Here is a 23,373-nt window from a genome sequence, read left to right on the forward strand (position 1 = left end):
GAGTCTCAGAGTGATGGCAAGAAGGTAAATTCAAAACATAATTTAGTGGTCCAGAGCTAAATAAAAAGAACAAAGAAGGAAAGAAGAAAATGTTCATTCCCTATCTTTTGCTAATAACTCCACGTAGACTGAACTCATTAAAGCTAGTTGTTAATTCACTAGCTAGAATTCAAACAGAGATCCCGGTAGCCTGCACTGCTTTCTTTAGAGCATTTAAATCACAAAGTTGCTCCTGGCAGTTTCATTTATTCCAGTGGTGTCAGGGTTTTTATTGCGTATTAGGCTTTATTCAATGTCTTAGTTACTTTTCTATTGTTCTGATAAGACTCTGTGACCAATGAAACTTATGGAAGGGTTTATTTTGGGCTTACAGTTTCAGAGAGAGCCCATGACCATCCTGGGGGGAGCATGACAGCAGGGTATCAAACATGCATTGGGAGTGTAGCTGGGAGCTTGCTTGCATCTTGATCCTCCAGCATGAGACAGAGGAACTATTTGAGAATGGCTGTGTGCTTTTGAAACTTCAAAACCTGCCTCATGTGGCACACCTCCTCCAACAAAACCAAGCCTCTGAATCCTTTTACCCAGTTTCATCAACTGGGGAGCAGGCATTCAAATATATGTTTATGGAGACCATTCTCATTCAGACCACCACATTCAAGAACCAACTAAGTGTGACTATAAAACCAATTCCTCATCTTTCTTTTGATGACTATCTACCTCAAACTGATCATCTGTGTATAGGATTTCAAAGGGCGCCATGAACTCTTGATTTTTAGTATACTCAGCTGGCATTCTAAACACAGGACTCACTACAAATGCTGGCTTGCTGTGTCGTCTGCTTTCTGTCCCCCCTCTTGTTTCATCAACAATTTCATTTCTTGTACTTTAAAGAAGAAACCAATTTGTGACTTTTTCCAAATTCAATGTTCAGCCTCAGCAAGCAGAGCTAAGATTTTATATTTATATCTTTCATTTCTTTTACACATTTAAAAAATACATTTAAATTAATTATTTTTTTTTAAAAATATCTAATCTTGTCCAATAATGAATATCTCTTGGCCACTAGCAGGATAACATTTACATTGAGGATAACTCTTGATTTCTGCAACTTTTTTTTTTGCAGATAATTTCCTTTTAATAAAGTGACTATGTAACTTTAAACTAAATAATGGAATGAATTGACTAGATAACCTCCAGCATTCCTCTTTCTTCAAAGTTTACATTATTGTGACTTCAAAGATTTAGAGATGATGAGTTCTTAAGTTACTTGATTTGGCCTCCATCAGAAGATTGAAAGCCGGTCTTATTTTAAGGTATGGGCTCCAACGAATTCTGCAGAATCCTAATCATTTACAGAATCATGAAGGAGCTACATTTGTGATACTCTAAAGTCAAATACCCTCAAAATTCAGATTTGAATAATCTGGGGCTCATTTCAGGAAAGGAGAACTCTTGTATTTTGAGTGGTTCTTTTTACAGGTAATCGTCTCACTCTCCTGAGACATTATTTATGAATTGCATTTGTCATGCCAGGAATCGGATTAACTTGACTACTAGGATTACTGTTCAGCATGAAAGGAATTTTCTTCTGTAGAGTAAGGCGAGTACAGTTAATCCACAGTGAAACCTCAGAAGACTAACGACTGACTTTAAGATGCACATACAACAAGGCTTTTCAAATTTAAAATGACACAAATTGCTGGAGATCTCATTAAAGGCCAGCCGAGGTTTGTGAGTTCTAGGATAGTTCTACAGTTTTATGTTCCCAAGACATTGCAATTTTACTGCTTATGGAGCCACACTGCACAGCACTCTAACACTTAGGAACAGATATGGCTAATATTCTTAATTTGAAATCATGAGGGCTTGGAGATCACTTTTTCTATGGATCCTTTATAGACTAAAGCATGATCTAAAAGTGTGTGCGCTAAGCCAATGTGTATCTATGCAATTTACTGATATTGTATTTTATTTTTTTAATTAATTAATTTATTTATTAAAGATTTCTGCCTCCTCCCCCCCCCACTGCCTCCCATTTCCCTCCCCCTCCTCCAGTCAAGTCCCCCTCCCTCGTCAGCCCAAAGAGCAATCAGGGTTCCCTGACCTGTGGGAAGTCCAAGGACCACCCACCTCCATCCAGGTCTAGTAAGGTGAGCATCCAAACTGCCTAGGCTCCCCCAAAGCCAGTATGTGCAGTAGGATCAAAAACCCATTCCCATTTTTCTTGAGTTCTCAGTAGTCCTCATTGTCCGCTATGTTCAGCAAGTCCGGTTTTATCCCATGCTTTTTCAGACCCAGGCCAGCTGATATTGTATTTTAAAATCATTTTACTACTGAGAAATTTTATCCAATGAGTTTTGGTCACATTCAGTCTCCTTCCCACAACTCTTCCTAGATTCACACTCACCTTCCCTTCCCTCCCAATTTTGTGCATCCACCCCCACCCACTACAATCAAGGCCAATTTGTGGTACTCAAATGTTCCTGGATGCGTGGTCTTTCAGTGGGATGTAGTTGACTTATCAGAGGTGACACTAGAGAGATCTGGCCCTTTCTCAGCAGCTAATCATTGCCAGTAATTCCTCAGCCAGGCATGCAACTTCATGCCCAGCACCCCTCTCTGTGCTGGAGACCTGTCTTGCTTGGACTTGACATGATTTGATCATGCTGTCACAAGTGATAGCAGCTCATGTGTGCAGCTGCCCTTCTGTGTCTGGATGATGTCTCATGATAGCCATCAACCTGCCATTGGCTCATACAGATTTTCCGCTCCTTCTTCTGCCATAATCACTGAGTATTTAAAGGAATAGGATGTGGTATAGACTTTCCCACTAGGACTGTCTGAAGATTCTTATTCTCTGCATCTTGTCTAGTTGTGGGTCTCCATGTTTATCATTATGGAGGGTAAGTAAAGATATGTCTTAGCCTATATAGGAGTATCTATGTGTCTTAATCTGTGTTTGTTAATATTAAGAGTTTGTTTAATATTATGCCTATTTAGTAGAATCATATTAGTAGGTTCTGATTTAGGGCCTGTGACTTGTCTAGTCATATGGTCTTGACTGATAATAGTCCTAGGTATGGGTTTCACCTATTGAATTGAACATTAAGTCTAACCACAAAGTGGTTGGTTACTCCCATTATGTTCATATTTTTAGTCTACCCATGGCCTGGATTGCTAGGCCAGTCATTGTTGTGATTCCCAGGGCTCACAGCTGGGTGTGGATGATGTGTTTTCTCTCCTCCAGTAGCATGCATAGCACCTTCCAGCACTACAAAGCTGAGCAGCAAGGACGAAGTCTTCAGGTCAGTCCCAGCTGGATTTGTCTATGTTCTGTGACTCAAGTGTATAGTCAGCTCTATGATCTTAGTATCAAGTTCTGGAAGGTTACCAAGAGGGAGTGTTGGCAAAAGCATTTAGTGATTGGCGATCTTTGGAACCTCACTCGCTAGCAGCTTCAGGAAATGTAACCCATTCCCAGGAGTCGGTCTTTTATTTGTTAGTCTATGGTATGTATTTGGGATACCTTTGCCTCAATGTAGGATAACTTCACTTTGTATTTCTTATGTCTGTGAACAGATGTATTTTAGGGATATTCTACAGTAGTAGATTTCCATATGACTTTTTGGGAAAGTATTTAGTGTTATTTATCTCTCAGTTTTTCTTTTTTACTCTGGCCTCCCCGCCACAACCCCGATTTATCCTTTCTTGTTTCATAATTCCCTGTGAGGCTTATATAAAAGTGCAATCTATCTCTCTCTGCCCAGATAGCTGCATATAAAGCAAAATTAAAAAAAGAATTGACTGCAGTGAGTTCATACGCTTTCATTTTTTAACAAGATGCATTTGTATAGCTTTCATAAGTAATATTGCAGAAATACTTTGTGAAATTGGAGATATTCATCAATAAAGACCTGCTGATCATCAGTTTAATGAAGAAGCTGAGATTATCAGTTTTGAACTGGGAAATATTTTATATTCATCCCTTTCCTTGACTTCATTGTAGCGCTTCATGGTGACTCTATCTGTCTTGGTGAGTACAGCTTGAAATTAGCCCCATACTGATAATGAGTAATTTATAAACAGATAATACTCATATGTGTTAAAATACTTTAAAGACAATATAGTTATAGTTTAAATGTAATCCTATTTAAAACTTCCATTGTTCATACTTAATATGAAAATACTACATAATTTTGATAGAATGTCAATATCAATTGCCAATCTAGACATAAAAAGTTAAGGGCATAGAAGTTCCCACAAGCAAAATAAAGAATAGAACTAGTTATCTCAGGATTATATCATCCACAAAATTCTCCAGATTAATTTCCTCTGAGAAAATACAACTAAATTCTTTTTCTTCTTTAAGATTTATTTCACCCAGTCTGAATAATTTTTGAATGCCTTGTGTGCAATGAGCTGTTACTAAATGTTTTGTTGCAAAAACATTTTATATAAAAACACAAAAAGTATAAAAACCAAAAATTGAAAGAGACTGTAGGATATTTTCCTTACTCAAAATGTAGTGTCCTACACCAGATTTACCCTTTTGCCTGGGGAAAGGATCAAAACAGCAACTGGGATTTTCCTCAGATGCTGCATGCTAGGCATCTCAGGATGGGGGACTGTGAGAAAGAGGGAACAAGCGAGACCCATACTGTGGCCTCAGAGCACTGCCTAAAAAATGTCCAGACCCCAGTGCTGAGAGAAGAACTCAAGCCTACTTCTGTCACCTCTCAGAGCTGACTAGGCAAAACTTGTCATTTGCACAGTGCAGAGTTCTCTAGCAAAGGGATCCGTAGAGAAAGGAACCAGAAAGCTTCAGAAGTCCTTCATAACTCTTCAGCTCAGTAAATCTGTGTTTCAGGTGAGAAAACTACTTAAGACTGGGAAACAGTCACCTGATTAGTCAGATGTGAGGAATGAGCACAGGAGGGGATGCATTTCGCCTTCCTTCCAGCAAAAATGGAAAACATCTTGCTGTAAGAGACAGGTATGCTTCTAATGGCAGCTGGGAGGCTGAGGTAGAAAGAAGGTGAGTCTGAGGCCTGCCTTAGCCACACAGTGAACACATTGATTACAAGAGACACATTTTCATAAATAGAAAGTTTTGAAAGTCTGTTAAAAACAAAAATACACCTTGAAAATGGAATAAAATATATAGAAACTTATTTGGAGTTTTGAGAAAATAATGTGTTTTCTAAAATTTCTATGAACACTTTTCTTATAAACAAATTTTAGAAAGAAGGTATCTCTATCAATTAGTCTTGGTACAGTCAGAAAGGCCTAGGATTGGCCTGTTGCATCTTCAAGTGGTTGATTATATATAGTCACCCCCTCCTCCCATTCCACATGGTTTCTTCCTTTCTTTACTTCTACATGACTGGGAGAAAGGGTTTATCTTATGCTTATCTATTAATTGACAGTTCAAAAGCCCAGTTGGTAGGCAAAGGTGCCATATCCTAGATAGCAGAGCAGAGCTCAAACTCATCATTGGAAATAAAATTTCTCCTCAGACATCATCTCCCTGTGGTTCTACTTTACAAAAGAAATTTCTCTTCTTCACTTCCCTACAGCTGACACCAAAGAATTCATGTGGTTACAAAGCCACTTATGACTCACAGGGGGGTATTTTGGATTAGAGTTAGAAGACAACAAAGGTTTAATAAGAGGAACAACTTTGACAAGTTTAGAGTTATGGATAAGATGCTCCTTGGGCCAGTGAGATGGTTCAGTGGGTAAACGGCTTCTTGCCGAGTCTGACAAACGGAGTGTGAACACCAGAACCTATATTCTCTCCCATAGTGCTGAGAGAGGAGGTGGGAACCTCGATTTCAGATTTTGGTTCCCAAGCTGTGAGAGAATAGATAAGAACATGCTGGTAAAATCACCTAGTTGTAACAATTTGTCAGGTCAACCTAGGAAACTAGTATCTCCGACAGAACCGCGGAGTAGGTGGTTAGTGGCAGTTCCCACCTTGCCCTCAGATCGCAGCCCCCCCGCTATCCTGAACCGAACAGAACCCAGGCTGCATTTGAGACCTTGCAGAGTCCTTCTACCTGAAAATCTTGGTGTTCCCTTAAAATGGCATCTCCTGCTTCAAGCGGTAGAGGATTCAGGCTGCTTCTTGCTCCACCAATTCTTGCGTTTCTCTACCCACCCACAGTTCCTTCCCATCACACAGTCCAGAGTAAGATGAAATGGCGGCTCTTTCTAACAGTTACTCAGGATCCCAAGGCAAGGGCAGAAGATGGGGTTTTCCTAGAAGCAGAGCCTTGTTCACGGGTACCAGTTGAAGGGCCTTGAAGGGTTTTCTCCCATGGAACCAGTCTGACATGGGATAATCTTTATTTAATATTGAAGAACACCACCATCTTTCTACATTCTTCACTAGTGCTTCGTGTTCCAGACTTGAGTGAGCATTCCCTTCCTCATTGTCTTCTTTCTGCATCACCAGCTATTCTGACGATTGTCTCGCACCTTCCTAGCGCTCTTGGGAACAGCATCACACAACGTTGCTCTCTGGTATTGAAGCATTAGCCACCATTTATAGCAGTCTGTCACTCGTTTAGGCTCTCTCTCTCTGGATGTGCACCTTCTTCTCAACTTTTCAGACATCCGCTGTTTCCAGGTCTTTCCTCTACGTTGATGGATGTCTCTGGCCCCTGATCTAATCACATACTCACAGGCATCGTTGTTGGTGGCTTGGCTTGGCTGTCTATGTGGATACGCACTTGTTTGGTGGTTGACGCAGTCAGCCAGTCACACCCACAACTTCTCCATAAGTTATGCCGTCGTTATTCTATGAACACTTCTACAAATGTCACACTGCCTTCCAAGTACAGCCTCTGTCTTCTTGTCTGTATCATTTGGTTGAAATGCAAATGGCTTATTTCCTCTTCTTTCTCAATGCTCGTTGTCACTTAGTTTTAATCTTGCCTTCAGTTCACCACATAGTCCTCTCCTTCACCTTCTTCCAGACCTAACACCCAACCTTCCCTTTTGTCTTTTCACCATCTTTCTATCCTATCTCTTGATACAACTTCAAAACTGAGTCAAATTTTCTCTATTTAAAGTCATCGTCTAACACAATTTGATGCAACTGTGAGAAAGTACTGATACCTTTGAGATTTATAATACCCCTTTGGATGTAAGGTCAGCTCTGCCCAGGGGCAGCTGCTGCAGACCTTCAGGCTGTCCACATGGTGGCAATGGCATCATTTAGACTTGAGAGGACACCAGAAATCGTCAGTCTTCTATAAGTAGCTAAGTGCAGTCTACAAATAATGTTTTTTTTAGTCACTCTACAGAGAAACAAACATAAATAAATTAGTTTGACCATTTAAAAATGACATTAGGTAAAGGCATTTGCCACCACCAAGCCTGATGACCTGTTCCAGGTCATGGTAGAAGGAACATGTGCTGTGGCCTCCATACATGTGCTGTGGCACTGTGTTATTTATGGCAAATAACCAAATGATACAGTACAGAATTAAAAAAAAACTTTCCCTCCAAACATCTATTTTGTGTGGGTACTTTCGGTATTGAGGACACTCACTGTCTTGTGAGTTCAGCTGATTTTAAATATGTAATATCTTAAAGGCACATCACAGAGGACTAATTTTGAAAATCAAATTTGACCCCAAATGTAGTTTTTAAAATAATAAAATAAATTGTGATATAAGTACTACAGTTGAACAGTCATAAAACTTTGATCATTATCATATAATAACTCAATTAGCTCAGCTATTGTACCTTCACACCCCATGGTAGATCCCTCATAGGAACTAGCTTTAGAATAACTGGGCTTACCATTCCCTATGGTGGGATTCCTTGCCCAGACTTGATACAGAAAAGAAGGGGCTTGACCTTGCCTCAAGTTGGTATGTCAGACTTTGTTGACTCCCCAAGGAAGGCCTTATACCCCCTCTGAGGAGTGAGTGGGGGTGGGAAAGGAGGGGACGTGAGGGATCAGGAGAAGGGGAGGGAGGGGGAACCAGGGTTGTTTGTAAAATGAAAACTAAGATTTTTTTTAAATAAAAATATTTAAAATTTTTGGGCTTAGATAACACATGTATTACATTATAGACTAGTATTAGAACTTGTAAATGTGCCAAAGAGTAGGCACCTTTTAAAGCTGTCCTAAAGACAGATATAATGCATGGTTCATTTTATGGATACATGGTGAGTACATAAAATTTTCTCAGAGAAAAAAAGGGCACTTATCCCAACATTTCGCAGAATCGCATCACATCAGGATGATAATTCAAACATGACACTCATTCTGAAGGAAGAAAGACACATGCTTTAAAATCAGATTGCATCTTCCAAAATAAGCTTTATTTTTATTTTATGTTTACGTTTTGTCTGCAAGTATATTTATGTATCACATCCATGCAGCGTCTATGGAAGCCAGAAGGGGGCGCTCAGACCTTTGGGATTGGAGTTAAAGTCAGTTGTAATATACAGCAAAGTGCTGGGAGTGCAACACTGCTCCTCTGCAAGAGCAGCAAGAACTCCTTATCCTGGAGCCATCGCTCCAGCACTCTCTTAAAGTTTAAAATTAAATTTATACATGTGTATTGGTGAAGGCATGCATGTGTGGGCATGTGTGTGAGCCAGACCACAATTTACCGGAGTCGGCTTTCTCCTTCGGGTCATGGAATCCAACTCAAGTCACCAGGTTCAGTAGTAAGTGCCTTTTACCCTCGGGACAATCTCAAGTTTGGATTTTCCTGTTTCATCTTATGTAAACCATCCAACTTTGTTGAGTTCCAGTTTATAAACTGCAGGTCGAGAATTTTTACCACACAGTTAGAAATACTGAGCAACTTGGAGTGCAACCACCATACACTCTGCAGACACTTTAAATGGCAATTATTATCTGATTATATTTTAGTGCGGCACAGTCTTTCCGTAAAAAGGCCAATTGGACCATGCGGTGGTTGCTCACGAGGCAGAGGCAGGCGGATCTCTGATTTCGCAGCCAGCCGGAAAACAAAACAAAGGCCATTTGGAAGTAGTCAGTGGGGAAGTGGTGTCAGAGACCAGGGATTCCTGGAAGCCAGAAACAGGATAACTGAGCAGTCCAGTGCTGTGAACTCTTGGAATTCTAGCGACTATCAGGACACCAGCGGCCACTCCAAAAGCAGAGACGGGTCTTCATAGTTTTGTTACCAGCATTGTTTTCAATTTCTTGTATAAAAAAGGCATCATTAACGACAGCTTAACGGTAAGAATATTTTTCGTAGTGATAGTCTAAAAGTAAAACTTGATATACATTGATTTCTGCTGTTCATTGCACACACACACACACACACACACACACACACACACACACACACACACACACACACACGTGTGTTCTCCATGGCGTGAGACTCCAATGTGCTAAAAGAGTCCTAAAATAAACGCGAACACGCATATTCCAGGTGCAGACAGACCTGCCTTCTCCAAACACCCCTTGCTAAAACAAGTGCAACCTCCTGACACCACGGAGCCCAAGACCCGGGAACGCACCGGGAACGGAGGGAAGGGTAACATCACCCAGACCGAAGGCAGAGGAAGTGCGAACTTCCCGCGGTTTTCTCCAGTAAATTCTTAACCAAACCCAGGGGAACTGACTCAGGTTCTCTGTGAACGTGCAGAGAAGAGAGCTTTCCCCTAAGGACACCTGGAGGGAAGAGCCACTGTTGGATTTACCTCCTGGGGCTCGGCGTTGGCGGGCTCTGCTAGCAGGGCTGGTCTGAGCTCAGCTCCCGGGGGCGGGACCGAGTCGCTCCCTCCGCCCCACAAATTGCTGCCACTGCCTCAGCCCGGCTCTCAGACGCCGCCGCATCCCACGGTAGAGGCGGCAGCGAGCTCCAGCCGCGTCGCAGCCCTGTGCTGCAGAGAGGCCGGCAGGCGACACCGCAAGGGACCTGGCCGGGCTCCGCTCACACCTCTCGCGCGCAGCTGGTACGTACCTGGCGGACTGCGAGCGGGTGTCACTAGAGAGAGGAGGAAGGGAAAGGACTCGGGGAGTTGGGGAGACTGAGCGAGCGAACACGTAAGCACAACTTTGCTATTTTCCACCAAGCGGGGAATTCAGAGCACATCCCATCCTTCCACCTGAAGCTGGGGGGGGGGGGGCAATCGGAGTGAAAGCAGGTGCACCTGGCAGGTCTGCTCATTGGCTTTTGCCCACTGAACACTGAAAGCGGACTCTGGGGACCGCTGGTTGTAAGTTCCTGAGCCCTTCTGTCGCGCCATCAACGACACGTCGTTTTCCTCCTGCCTAGCGGCGGTGAGCTGCCACCAGCGCAGTAGAAGTCTGAGTTCCAACCCGCTCGCTCTCAGCGATAAACTGTGCCTGTGAGGGAACCGGTGACCTCGGGGAGCCCCACAGCTGTATCAGACTGTCCCCATTGCTAGGATAGTGGTGAAGGAGGAGGGACTCAAGTGGCAGGTGGTCGCAGAGCCTGAGAGGCAGAGGGCGCCCCAGTGCAGGTTAGTCCTGGCTGTTAGTACTGCAGCCTTTTGGGAGTTTCGTGAAGGTGCCTTCTGGAAAGGGTGACCCAGTCTTATGGATCCCACAACTCCTTCCTTAGGGAAGCGGAGATGATAATGTCGTTTTATCTTCTCCGAGATGGTACCAGAGTGCATTCCTGATTCAGAAAAGCGCCCTGACCAGCAGTTGCTGGGGCGAAAGAGAAGCAGTTAGGCAAACAGTGGGGTTAGCATCTGGACTCTGCCGGGCCAGCAGGTGGATTCTGGGCTCTCATGATCGCTTAGACATACGCACAGTCGGGAAAGAACCAAAATGAAGCCCTCTTATGAGCGGTTTGGTCCTGAAGCAGTATTGGATCAGACTTACTCTTGACAGTTGTATTTCTGTATGTAAACAGTAACCTTTAAAAATCTCCCTGTCCACTTCATTGGATGTTGTTTTTCTTTCTTGACACGATAAAAAATTCTTCCTTGAATTTAATATTAGGAAGCTCAGAGTCTGGCTTATTAAAATGAAAACTGGTGACCACAATTCTGATGCCAAAGGTCTCATCTTCAAAATCTTTGTGTCCTGTGACTGCCAGACACTAATCAGTGCCCCTCAACTGACACTGTCTTCTGAGAGCTAATTTTCCAAAAAAAGTGTTTAGCAAGTTCAACTGATTCAATTTTAAACAAAATCTAATTTACAGAAATAAAAAGGCTCTTGGAAGAGTTTTAGTAATCAACTAATTTTTTGTCTATAATTTTTTTTCAACAAAGTAACAGACTGGGGTATTACTCAATCTAGAATATTTTAAGAAATGTCAAATTTCATTCTTGTTAAAGAATTTTTCCTTCTTCTTTTGTCAATTTAAGCATATGTTGAAGTTAATGATGGATCAATTTATATTTTTACTAATAGTATTGCAATTATTTAAATTCCTATGAAGTTTGCATTACAGATTTAAACAATAAATTTATTGAGATATAGATCATAAATTTGTACATCATAACATTTACCCTCTTCAAAGGCAAATTATTCTTAAAAAGTCACCCCATTAGTAATTTTTAAAACTTTTAAAAAGATGCATAATAATTATTATGATGTAGTTTTAATCTTCAACACTTTGTAAGATCCATTATTCCTGCTTGTATCCCATCAGAACTCCAGGAGATTTTGCATCCCCTTTTCAGTTCCTATAGGCTTACTTTCCCTAAACATTTCAGACAAATAATACACTATATGCTCTTTGGTTTCTGGCTTCATTTGCAGTTCGATTTGTGGCACCTCTGTAATTTGGTATGCATTAATATTTTACTCCTTTTTAACTGCAGAATAATTTCTCATTGTGTGGGCATGCCCTATTTTGTGCATTTTTCTGTTAATGTGCATCTGGAAATTTACATTTGAGAACTTAATAAATGCATACAGTATGGTCTGATTGAGTCCAGGCCTCTTTCCCACATCTCCATTTCTTTACTTCTACATGGGATTCCCTGCCAATTTCGGGTGTCCTCTTTTCAAACCCACTGTGTCTACTTAGTGCTGTCTGCACGTGCATGGCTGTGAGACCATGTAGTGGAGCTTGGATAGCCTTCAGGGTGCTCACATCTAAAGAACTCTCCCCTTGCTGCAGCCAGTGCAGCCTGCATGCCAAGACGGGTGGGGGGTGGGGGGGGTGGGTTGTATGTGCACAGAGGCTTCTTTTCAGGTGGAAGAACAGCAGCCTTTATTTTGCCCAGCAACCTTTTATACCTCTACTCCTTCTGTGGAGACCCACCGGCCAGAAAGAACACAAACATCCTTGTCAATTACAGACCACAAGGAAGTTCTGCTGTCAGTCAGGGGGAGTGAGGGCAGCTGGATCACAACATCCCCCCCCCCCCAACCATCAGTTGCCATTAGCTTCACAGCCCAGGGTTGGACTTTATGACCATCTCCCCATTCATGCTGGGGCTTTGTCTGGTTTGATCTTGTAGAGGTCTTGTGTATGCAGTCAGAGCTACCGTGAGTCCATGTGCAGCTCTCCTGCTGTGCCCAGAAAACACTGCTTCAATATAGTCATCACAGCCTCTGGCTCTTACAGTTCCTCCAGTCCTTCTTTAGTGATGCTCTAAGGCATTGAGAGGAGAGGGTGTGACACACGTCCCATTTAGTACTTAGAGCTCAAAGTCTGTTATTCTCTGTGTGGGGATGAGTTGTGGGAGTTAATCGCCTTCTACTGCACATAGAGGCTTCTGTGATGAGGCCCGAGAGACGCACTTAACTGTGAATATAGGTATTAAGGTGCTGCTTTAATTCTAGGTCCTTTTAGAGAACAATAGTTGTAGGATCTCTCCTTGGGCCTATGAGCTTATTCAGCTTCAGGTTCTTGGCCTCAGTTATGGTGGCAGTCAGGCTTTTAGTTACATATATGGTGTGTGTGTGTGTGTGTGTGTGTGTGTGTATGTATGTGTCTTAGTTAGGATTTCTATTGCTGCAACAAAACACCATGACAAAAAAGGCAAGTTGGGGAGGAGAGGTTTTATTTGGCTTATACTTCCACATTGTTGCTCATCATTGGAGGAAGTCAAGACAGGAACTCAACCAAGGTTGAGAGCAGGAGCTGATGCAGAGGACATGGATGGGTGCTGTTTACCGGATTACTTCCCCTGGCTTCCTCAGTCTGCTTTCCCAGGACCACCAGCCCAAAGGAGGCACTACCTACCATAGGCTGGAGCCCCCCCCCCCAAATCGCTAAATGAGAAAATACCTCACAGTAGGATCTCATAGAGGCTTTCCTCAGTTGAGACTCCTTCCCCTGATGACTCAAACTTGTGTCAAGTTGACGCACAAAACTAGACAGTATAACGTGGATGATAGATGCACGACACACACACATGAACACACACACGTGTGTGCATGCACACACATACATAGGTAAGTTTTCTTTCAAAGTTAAAGCTCAATTGCAGCAAGCTACTCCTAAATAATGTTACATTTTCACTAATATTTCTTGCTTAATGGTTTATTTTAGGCAAATGAAAATGAACCAGGCTTAATCAAGACTAAATCTGAATTGAATTTAAAATGAGAAAGAAATCTATTTTAAATTTGTATTTTCAGATGTTGCTAACACTCAATTTTGAGTGGCTTGACTGTAAATTAGGTTGTTTTATATCCCTTTAGTATAAAAGTTTGACCTAGGGGGAAGAAAAAAAAAAGAGTTCCTTTCTGGATGTCAAATGCATTGATGAAGTCTATAAAGAAGGTGCCTTAATTAAATTTGCTATGCAAATACTAATTAATCATCTCCTAATGCAGGTGGGGAAATCTAAGGTCCTAGATTCAGGAATTACATCTATAAAAGTTACTTATTATGAGTAAAATCAAGACTGAAGTTATCCTTTTAAAACCTTTCCTATTAGTATATACTTTTCAAAAATCTTCTTGTTCAAGTATTATCATACACTTTGTATATAGCTCTTCTTGCCATAGTGAGTTAATATTTCACAAGAAGAGTTATAGGGCACACTCCGGTGCATACCTGTGAAACCAAACATGTTTGTTATCTTCTCCTTATTACAAGTAGAACTGATTTTGAAAAATGAAAATGAGTTTCTACTTTTTACTCCAATGAGAGAGGCATTTTTTTCAGCTCTCTCAATAACAAATGGCCATCCTGTGCACTTACCCAGGGAGGGTGCCTGCTGTGGACTTTACACAGAATGATGATTTGTGTCCCTCAGTCACTTAGAGTCTTATGTCCAGTGCCCAGGAGGTGTTTGCTGTGTTTTTGGTGGAGAAGAGGGTAGATAAGAACTCCATGGTTTCAGGTTTGTGCCTTTTCTGAATAGGATACAGCAATCTCACCTAGAAGTCTGGATTAATTAGAAACAGGATTTCTCAAGCAGGAAGGAAGGCCAATGGGGACGGAGATACTTCATTATAGCAGCATGGAGCCAGGATATTATTGACACCTGCGTGCTGGAGCAGCAGCTTGAAGTGTCTGAGCACAGGATGGACAGACTGGAAGTCCTCCTAGGATCCTCCACCCTCCACCCCATTTCCTTATAAGTCCCAATATTTGCTCTGTTGATGAAAGGAAAAATATTATCTCTCCCCATCTCTCTGCCTCTCTTTCTTTGTGTGTGTGCATGTGTTTTCAGCATGGGCTACTGAAGGTGTTCATTTGGGGAATGAAAGAAAAGGAGAAACTGAGGTCCAGTATGACAGTCTCAGAAATAAAACTACAGAAGAGTACCACATTCTTTTTGTATATTTTTGCCTGTATTCTAACCATCTCAAAATTGCTTCTTTCTAGATTATTAAGCACTGAAATAACATATCTCATGGAGAGAAGGAATTCTCTCTCTTTCTCTATCTCTCCTTCACTCTCTGTTTTCATGCACACATATGTGTAAATAGGAATGGTTGATAGCTCAAGCAATTATATTACTTTATTATGCTTGTTATTTTTTTAAATGAAAATAAGTGGAGCTTCTGGAACAGGTGTAACGTTAAACTCAAAAGAGACAAAATAAGACCCCTTTGCCTGCCTTTCCCAAAGAGCTCTTTCAAATCTAATAAAACAGTCATATTACAGACATGATGAATTTTTGCTGCACTCTGAAGGTTTGTAAAGCGTCTATCAACCCCAAAGGAGAAGTTACAAAAGGCAGCGCTTCCTCAGAAGCCACTTTGCCTCTCAGTTCCTCTGTCCTTGAAGAAGAATGTCTGTCACCACTCTGTGTGCCGAGGGACAGAAGCAGAACTGTGCACAGGAGCGAAAAGTTAGACCGAAAATAAAAACCAACACGCTTATGTCTCTCACACATTCGAGGAAGCAGGAAGTTACAGGTATTTTTCTCCCTTTACAATCTTAGGTGGGTAGATAGCTGTTGGGCAGTCCAAGCAAATATTTCTAACCATTAATTAAGTCATCCAAATGATGAAGAGCAGATAATATTCTGATTCCAGAAATATTAGAAACTGAACAGGATTGGGCCTGGTGATAGCTGGGTTATGTAAGCACAGAATGCTGTATGCATCTTGGGCCTTGATGTGAGGTTGTCAAGTGGCACCATTTATGAACACAGCAATTTAGGAAGGGAAGCAGATTTGGAGATTTGAAGAGTATTCCGGATTACACGTCAGTTTTTTTTTCCTTCTTAGAACCACAGAATGTGACCTTATATGAAAATAAGAGCCTACCTCCTGCGTAAAAGATAAGTCAGAGGCGAGCTCGGGAGATAAGCATTTAGTTGGTGTTGGTCTATAGGATGAAGTGTGGTGAGACTGCCTAGAGTTTAAGAATGCAGCAACAGAAGAGTACGGGAGGGCCTCAGGGAGTTTAGAAGAATCTGGAGAGAGATTTGCTATAGCAACAAGTGCAGGCAGAATTTCAGCATGTATATGTAATCACGGGTCATCAGCGTAAGGATAATAGCAGGAGGGCGGCTGAAAGAGCTTTTGATTTGACGTGAAAGTTAAGATTAATGGCCTTGTGATTGCGAGGAAGAGCATCAGAGGCGGCGAGCATGCGCATTACAGCGGTGAATGCTCATCTGACGGTAATGACTGAAAACCGGTGGAGAAAGCGGGTGTCAAGTCCATTTCTATTTGATGTTTAAAGAACTCATATGTGGGAGGGACTGTGCGTCTAGAAAAGATAAGTCATGGGACTGTTTTCCAAAGGAGGGGGTTCAGATTAAGGGCAAAAGGGGGAGTCACCAACATATGGTATGCCCTTTGACCTGTAATGGGCGGTTCAGGGAGAGTAGTTTGCATACAGTCTCCATGGAAAAGCTCTGTTAAGGAAAGGAAAACTCATTTATTTTTATGCGACTTATGCAACTGATATTATGGCTGTATTTTCTAGATGAGTAAGTAAAGGGAGTATTTGTTCGGTCATTGTTTTTATTTTCTTCACACATGTGTCGTGTGTGCCCATGTATGTGTGGGAATGCACCCTCCCTCATTCACGTGCAGGTAGCGAACAGAGGTTGACGTCACTGACTAATCTTACTGCTTTCCACTTTGTCTTTGGAGACAGGGTCTCTCGCTGTCTTCTGAGGTTGCCATTTCAGCTAGACTGGCTGGCCTGGGAGCCACCAGGACAGGTCTGTGACTGCCCTACCTCGTGCTGGGGTTACAGACTAGCACAACTCCAAGAGTTTATGTGAGCACTAAGGATCTCAACTTAGGCCCTTGTGCTTGCTTTCTCAGCAAACATTTGACCCTTGGAAGCATCTCCCTAGCCTCTCTGTCCAGCCATTTAACAAAACGTATCAGAACCTATTTTGATGGGTTGTAAATCCAAATCCTTGGTCCACCGGGAACGGAGCTGAATTGAAAAGGACAGCACATATCTCATACTGGACAACAAGTCTAGGTGTGGTTCACATTCAGCTCTCATTCTTAGTGCCAATTATAAAAAAAATGGATGCAGAAAGGTAGTATGATAATACGGGCAGTCCATCCACTGTAGCTGACCTGGTCACTTGTCTGTTCTACAGCATCGTAAGCCAATCATCTTAGAGTCCACTGTGAAGTCAGCAACGGGAAATTAGAGATGCTTTTGTCAGTTGAAGGGTGAGCCTTGATGTTTATTCATTAGCACTGGGAAGGATGAGAGAAGGCTTGGGAGCAAGTGAGGAAGAGTTTCCCCTTAGAGTAGATCTGAGTAGCTATCTGAGACAGGGAAGACGGTGGCTAAAGAACGCCGAGTGTGTCATAGAGCACAGCATAACTTGTTTCCCTTTTATAAGCCCTTGCTTTTGAAAGTAGAAATTTATTTTTCAACCTACTTGTTTTCTTTTTCTTTCTAAAGCTCTGCATTGTCACTTTGTCATAAATACATGGCATGTCTGTTTCACCTCTTTTCAGATAACCCTTCGCATCTGTCGTGAATGGAGATGCTTAGATAATTAAGTATAGTTAAAGGATTAGAACATTTTTCCCTAGCAGGAAATCCATGTAAAGTTAACATAAAGGGACAAGAGGTGTTTATGAGATTTATGAAACTTAAATACTCAGCTTTCAGTCACAGCTTGATGCAGAAGGTAAATTATTTTGAAAGGAACCAGTTTCTTTCTAAATCCTGGTTTTACTTCATTATCAGGGTTTAGGCAGGAAAAAAAAAGCTACCAATAGTTCCACAGCTAATTTCTAAAGCATAAATTCAAAGGAACAAATGTTTCTGTACCTAGGGCTTTAGTACCAGGGTCATGCTTGATCAGCTTCTACCGTAAACCTGTATTTGAAGCAACCGCTGTGGTTGGGAAAACGTAACAGGCTTTCTGGGCAGGTGTGAGTCATGCGTATCTGAACAAACTGCTGTGACTAGGGCCTTGTGACTCTTGGATGTGTTAGACCTGGGTCTCAAGTCATTCCTGGAAACAAGTGAATCTGACAGAGTGTGAGCAGAGAAGGGAAGGGAGACTCCTTAACAGAGACGTTGAGCAGGGCAAATACTGCCCTCTTCTAACCTGGGGACAAATGGCCTAAAACAAACCCTGAGGTGCAAAGCAGGGTCTGGTCCCAAAGACAGTTTTATGTGTGAAAACCATGAATGCTATTTGTATGTAGGTTTTAGTGACCTTTATTTGGACTGAATAGCAGTATGTTTTTCAACGTCTTGACTTTTTGCTGTATTCTTTGTGGTATAGATTGCAAAATAAGTACGCTTTGTAGAAATAAATATTGTTCAGTATAATCCTCTTTAATCACCATTAATGGATTTTACTATATATTCTGTATCCAAATAATAATTTGAAAAGAAAAATGAGACTATTTCTTCCTTCTGTAGCTACATATCTGTGGCTAACACAAAAAGCATGGACAAAGATTTTGGAGTTAAGAACTCAAAAAGCATTAAGCTAGAAATGAAAAACCTTGTTATGTAGCTAACTACACTTTAAATTAGTCATATGACCACAGACAAATCTTCTTTTTGAGATTTCAGTTTTTTCTCAACACAATTATATCAATATAAAGAAATTGAGTTCAATTGTTCATCATAAAATGAGTACATAAAACTGCTTATATTATTGTAAAAACATTCCATGTTTTAATATTGCATGTACACATTCATTTCATGTCTGAGAGTGATCATAATTGTATAGTTAAGGCTGGAAAGATGGCTTAGTGGTTAAGAGTGCTTGCTGCTCTTACGGGAGACCTGAGATGGAATCCCAGTGCCCACATGGCAGCTTACAACTATAATGCAGGTTCCAGGGGATCCAATGTCATCTTCTGACTCCCGTGGATACTAGGCATGCAAGGAGTGGACAGACATAAATGCAGGCAAAACATCCACTTAAAAATGTCTATTTGAAATTTTGATGAACTTTAAACTTAGTACATCTGTTTTTGAGGTAAAAGGTAAACTAAACTTAAATAAACACATGCCCATGTAAAAGCATCCTCTAGAATTCAAGCATTTCTGTGTATTTATTGATGATAGATATATATATCATTAATATATATAGGAAGTGAGACTCCATCTTCTCTGTAGGATGCTTAGGATTCTGTCTGTTCATGACAGGTGGTGGAGGATGGTAATCCCACCTGTTTATCTAGGTAGACTGCTATTGCTTCTGAGAAAGAAACAGAAAGTTTTGGGGTGTTTCAGAGACTTCAAAGAAGAGAAAAAAATAATTTTCAAGTCTAGACAGAAAGACTGAGCAGAGGATGTTATAACTCAAGTGGTCCTTTAAGCACAGAAGGAAGTTCTAGGACTGGAGAAAAGACATCCCTGTACTAGAAGGTAGCAAGAACAAAAGCAAAAGTGCAGAAAAGAGTAAGGGAGAGCTGTGAAGAATATCCAGGACCCACTGAAGGTAAGAGTGAACACAGAGATGGAGGATGTTGTAGTGGGCTTTAAATAGAGAGAAGACTCTGTGTTTCAGTTCATGGCCAATGCTAATGAAAACTGCATTTTGAGAACCTGACTCCATTTGCACTGTTTATATGAGAACAAATCCAAGAGTAAAATATCTTATGTGTGTGTATGTGTACACACACATTTATATGGTAGAAGGACCATTTTATAAATATTATTTACAATCATATATAACATAAGGTAAATGGTCATTGGTAGGATCTGTAAAATAATAGAGGCTTTCGGTTTATTGCTGATCAGGTAAAGATTAGTAACATCAAGTGGCTGTTCAACAAAGGTTATGCATAGAGAGTAAGCTTTAGTTAGATCCGGATCAAAGCTTAGCTCTGCTATTTACTTGTGCTATTATTTCCTAGAACTTTCTAGCTTTTGCTCTTCCAGTGTATTTGCATCACAGAAATAACCTCGGTTGTTTGCCTTCACTCTTCCTACCATCTGATGCACCTGCTCTCTTTGTGACTGTCATTTTTATTGTGAAGGTCTGTTTTATGCACATAAGGGTTTAGACTGTGTCTATGAGGTACATGCAGATTTAGGTTTAATAGTGGAGAAAGAAAAATATCTACCTCAAAATATTAGAAAAGATATTGTCAAGGTTAACCTGCATTTCCAAATATAAGATAATATAAAAGATATAACAGTTTCTGTATTTAAGCAAGGTGACTGCAGATTTGTACCAAGGAGAAGGCAGAAGGGTGTGTGTGTGTGTGTGTGTGTGTGTGTGTGTGTGTGTGTGAAATAGAGAGAGAATGAATAAATTCTTACCTTAACATAATTGAGTTCCAAAGACAAAACCTTCTTATTTTTCCCCACTAAAAACCCAGAAATCTAGAGGCATAGCTAAGTCTAGAGGCAAGGTGTTTTTTCCTTTGAAATTTCATATACATCTTAAAATTTATGTATGCTCTGTATTCTAATTCATGACATATATATTTCATTTTAATGTGTAACTGTTTTAAGCTATACACTATCGTGCAATATTGTATAGATACTCAGCATTATTTATGTACTTGTAATAGTGTTTGGGCAAGTGTTCCTAACAGCATTGGTTTCCCAGATGAAGATATACAACCTTAGGGCATGCACCTGGTCAAGTCAATAGATTAAAAATTCTCTCCAAGTGTATCAACACAAGCAGTCCAATATTTCCAATTTCTATTCCTCAGAATTTGTGTTCAAGTTAGATAATCACACTGCTCCTGGTATAAGAGGGCTTGACAGTTGCACAGGCACAGGTAAGATACTCACTAACAAATCAACCCTTGGGAATGAGGTTTATACATATCTCTGGATCAAGATGTGGTGGAGATGAATGACTGTATGATCTTGTGATTGGTGGCTGAATTCTTGGACTTTTGTGCATTATTTCCTCATGTTCCTATTTAATTTTCCAACTAGTAATTTGAAAGAGGTTGCTATTGAATAAATGCTGACTTGGGAATTTTTAAGGAGGTTTTACAGTTGGAGCAATTTGGGTTCAACCCAGAACACCATCACATAAACCAGACATGAGATGAAAGTAAGTCATATAAAATTCAAAGTCACCCTTGGCTATGTAACAAGTTTGAAGCCAACCTGGGATATATGAAATCCCATCTTAAAACAAAAATAAGTATAACCCAATGGCTGATTTGAATGAAATATTACCTTTCTGAGATGGGAACCAGATCACTATCAGCAATTGACTCCTGAATATGTTGCTACCTTGAGTGTTGTTTTATGATTATGGTAAGAATGAGACAGGCTGGTGTTATAGCTCAGTGGTAGAATGCTTGTTTAATTTGCCAGTGAACTGTGTTAATGCTGCAGGGAAGAAATGAAAAGAAGAACAGAGGTAGGCAGATTATAAAAATCTTGTCTCTCAAGGGATTTCTGATGATGTAGTGTAAAAGCGTTCCTTATAGCTTAAGAAGGGGAACATAGAGATGGAGTTTTGACAACTTACATTGTTTCCCATCCTTTATGTATGTTGTTGGGTGATATAAAGACATCAAAAGGTGTCCAATCTTTGTGTATTTTACAATTTTGCCTAAAATTACAATTCTCTAATAAACAATGCATCATACCACCGTCACTTCCTTAATTCTAAGGACTAGGCCAGATCCAAAGGAGGTTACGTGGTGCATGGTCTGAGCTCTTAAAGAGCACAGATCAATGGGAAGGTAAGCAACTTAAACACAATGTGGCTAAGGTTGTCATAGCAGCTTGGATCAAGTATGGGCACGGTCAGCTGTCTTTCTCGGTAATCTGGAAATCAGGGCCAGTTATTCTGAGGAGGGTTGACAGTATTGCCAGATCTTAAAAGATAACCAGTCATTTCTCAAGTAAAGAAGAATGTGTTCTGGGAAGATTTAAGCAATATGAAGTGCAAGGTATGCTGGAGGAACCGTGATTCACTCAGTGTGCTGAATGGGACAGCAGCAGACATGCTTGAAGTTGGGCAGGAAGAAGATTCAGACGTATCTTGTGTATTATGCTATACATGGTAGGCCTTGTGCTATGGTGAAATGGCTAAGGGTCCATGCCCCTCTGCATGTTCTCTTCCTATACAAATGTGTTTGGGGGACATCAAGGGGAGTGAAGACAGGGCAAACTCATGACAGGATGGAGACAGTTCTCAGATATATACACTAGTTGTTGCCTTCAAGATGAGTGATATCTGGAAAAACATTTTTTTTTTTTTTTAGTTTTAGGGTGTGGAACTATAGAGAATTTGGGACAGACCATCTAAATGTTGGTTTCACTATATGTAAAATTTGCCTAAAATTTGCTATGTTGTACTGGAGTTGTGCACTTAAATATTTTCTAAAATATCTCTCCCCCTTTTCTCTTTATCCTCCCTCCCCTCACTTTCTTTTTCTTTTCTGACACAGGGTTTTACTATGTGGTCACAGCTAGTCTCATACCATATCTCCGTTTCAGCCACTCAAGTATTGGAATTATAGCAGGGTGTCCTCATATCCAGCTTCAAATAAGTTAAGCATAGTTTTCCATGAACATTGCGATTTAATTCTTGTATTCCCCCACTTTTCTATAGACAGAAAGTAGGCATGTGGCTAAGCTCTTTGAAACAGAGCTTAGGTAGTCGTACTTTAAATGTGACTTAATAAAGTTTGGCTTATTTATAATTTATTTGAGTTCTTAGCCTTTTGTTACAGAGTTTGCTTCAGTTGTTTTAATTTTTCTGGTGGAATCTGTAACTCTCCAAGGACAGGAATTAAATTAAGGATACATTCAAAGTACCCTTCAGGCTGAAAACTAACTCTGCCCTGATTTTTCTTTAGCGACATCAGAGAAACTTCTTTGAAATATGTGTATATGTTATGTAACTAGTCACAGAACCAGGTGCCCCCTAGTCTCTTGTGAACCTGGCCCTCTTGACAGCCGCTGAGCTGGGAGTGAGCTCTCTTGGAAACAGCTGGGGCAAACACAGCAAGTGCTGTTGCCTAGCAGTCCCTTTGGAGCAGTCATAAGGGATTGTTGCCTAGCAACCAGGGGGCTCTTGGTTCCACATCATCCTCCATGGAGTTTTAAGGTGATGGTGGGTTCACTCCCTTTAAGAAGAGCAGTCCATCCTGGCAGGGTCTGAACCTCCCTCAAAGCATGGGACTGTTATCAGTAAGTGTCTGGCTTTATCATTAGAGATGGTAACTTAATACTATCAACATATACGCCATTTATAGAAATATTGTAAATTGAATTAAATACAAACTTGGGGCAGGGTACAAAGCAGTGACAGGAAGAATTCTCACACAAATACTTGGCATATTTTTCTGTCCTCCAGGCTTGATGCTAAATCTTCTGGGACAATGAGATGTCTTTTTTCATTATACTACTGGAAATATGTAATGTTCCCTGTTAGTATTATTTAACCAAACAAAGATTTGCATTTGATAAAAACTATTGAGGTACTCCTAATCTGGTCAGGAGGCCCTAGAGAGTCAAGTATTTGATTTAATAGCAACATAATTTGTTCCTAGTATTTGAGATACTCCATTGAATTTTCTTTCTCTAT

General features: G+C 40.8%; 1 protein-coding gene across 1 annotated transcript in view; it reads left to right on the plus strand.

Moving 5' to 3' along the window:
- Nucleotides 1-23,373, plus strand: part of LOC142831494 (uncharacterized) — a 125,848-nt gene that overhangs the window by 19,936 nt on the left and 82,539 nt on the right. Inside the window, exons 2-3 of the mRNA XM_075941721.1 lie at nucleotides 9,435-9,569; nucleotides 9,672-9,960. Of these exons, the coding sequence (XP_075797836.1) occupies nucleotides 9,435-9,569; nucleotides 9,672-9,960 (424 nt within the window). The remainder of the gene's footprint in view (nucleotides 1-9,434; nucleotides 9,570-9,671; nucleotides 9,961-23,373) is intronic.

Source organism: Microtus pennsylvanicus, chromosome 1 (genome assembly GCF_037038515.1).
Source record: "Microtus pennsylvanicus isolate mMicPen1 chromosome 1, mMicPen1.hap1, whole genome shotgun sequence".
Lineage (NCBI taxonomy): Eukaryota > Metazoa > Chordata > Mammalia > Rodentia > Cricetidae > Microtus > Microtus pennsylvanicus.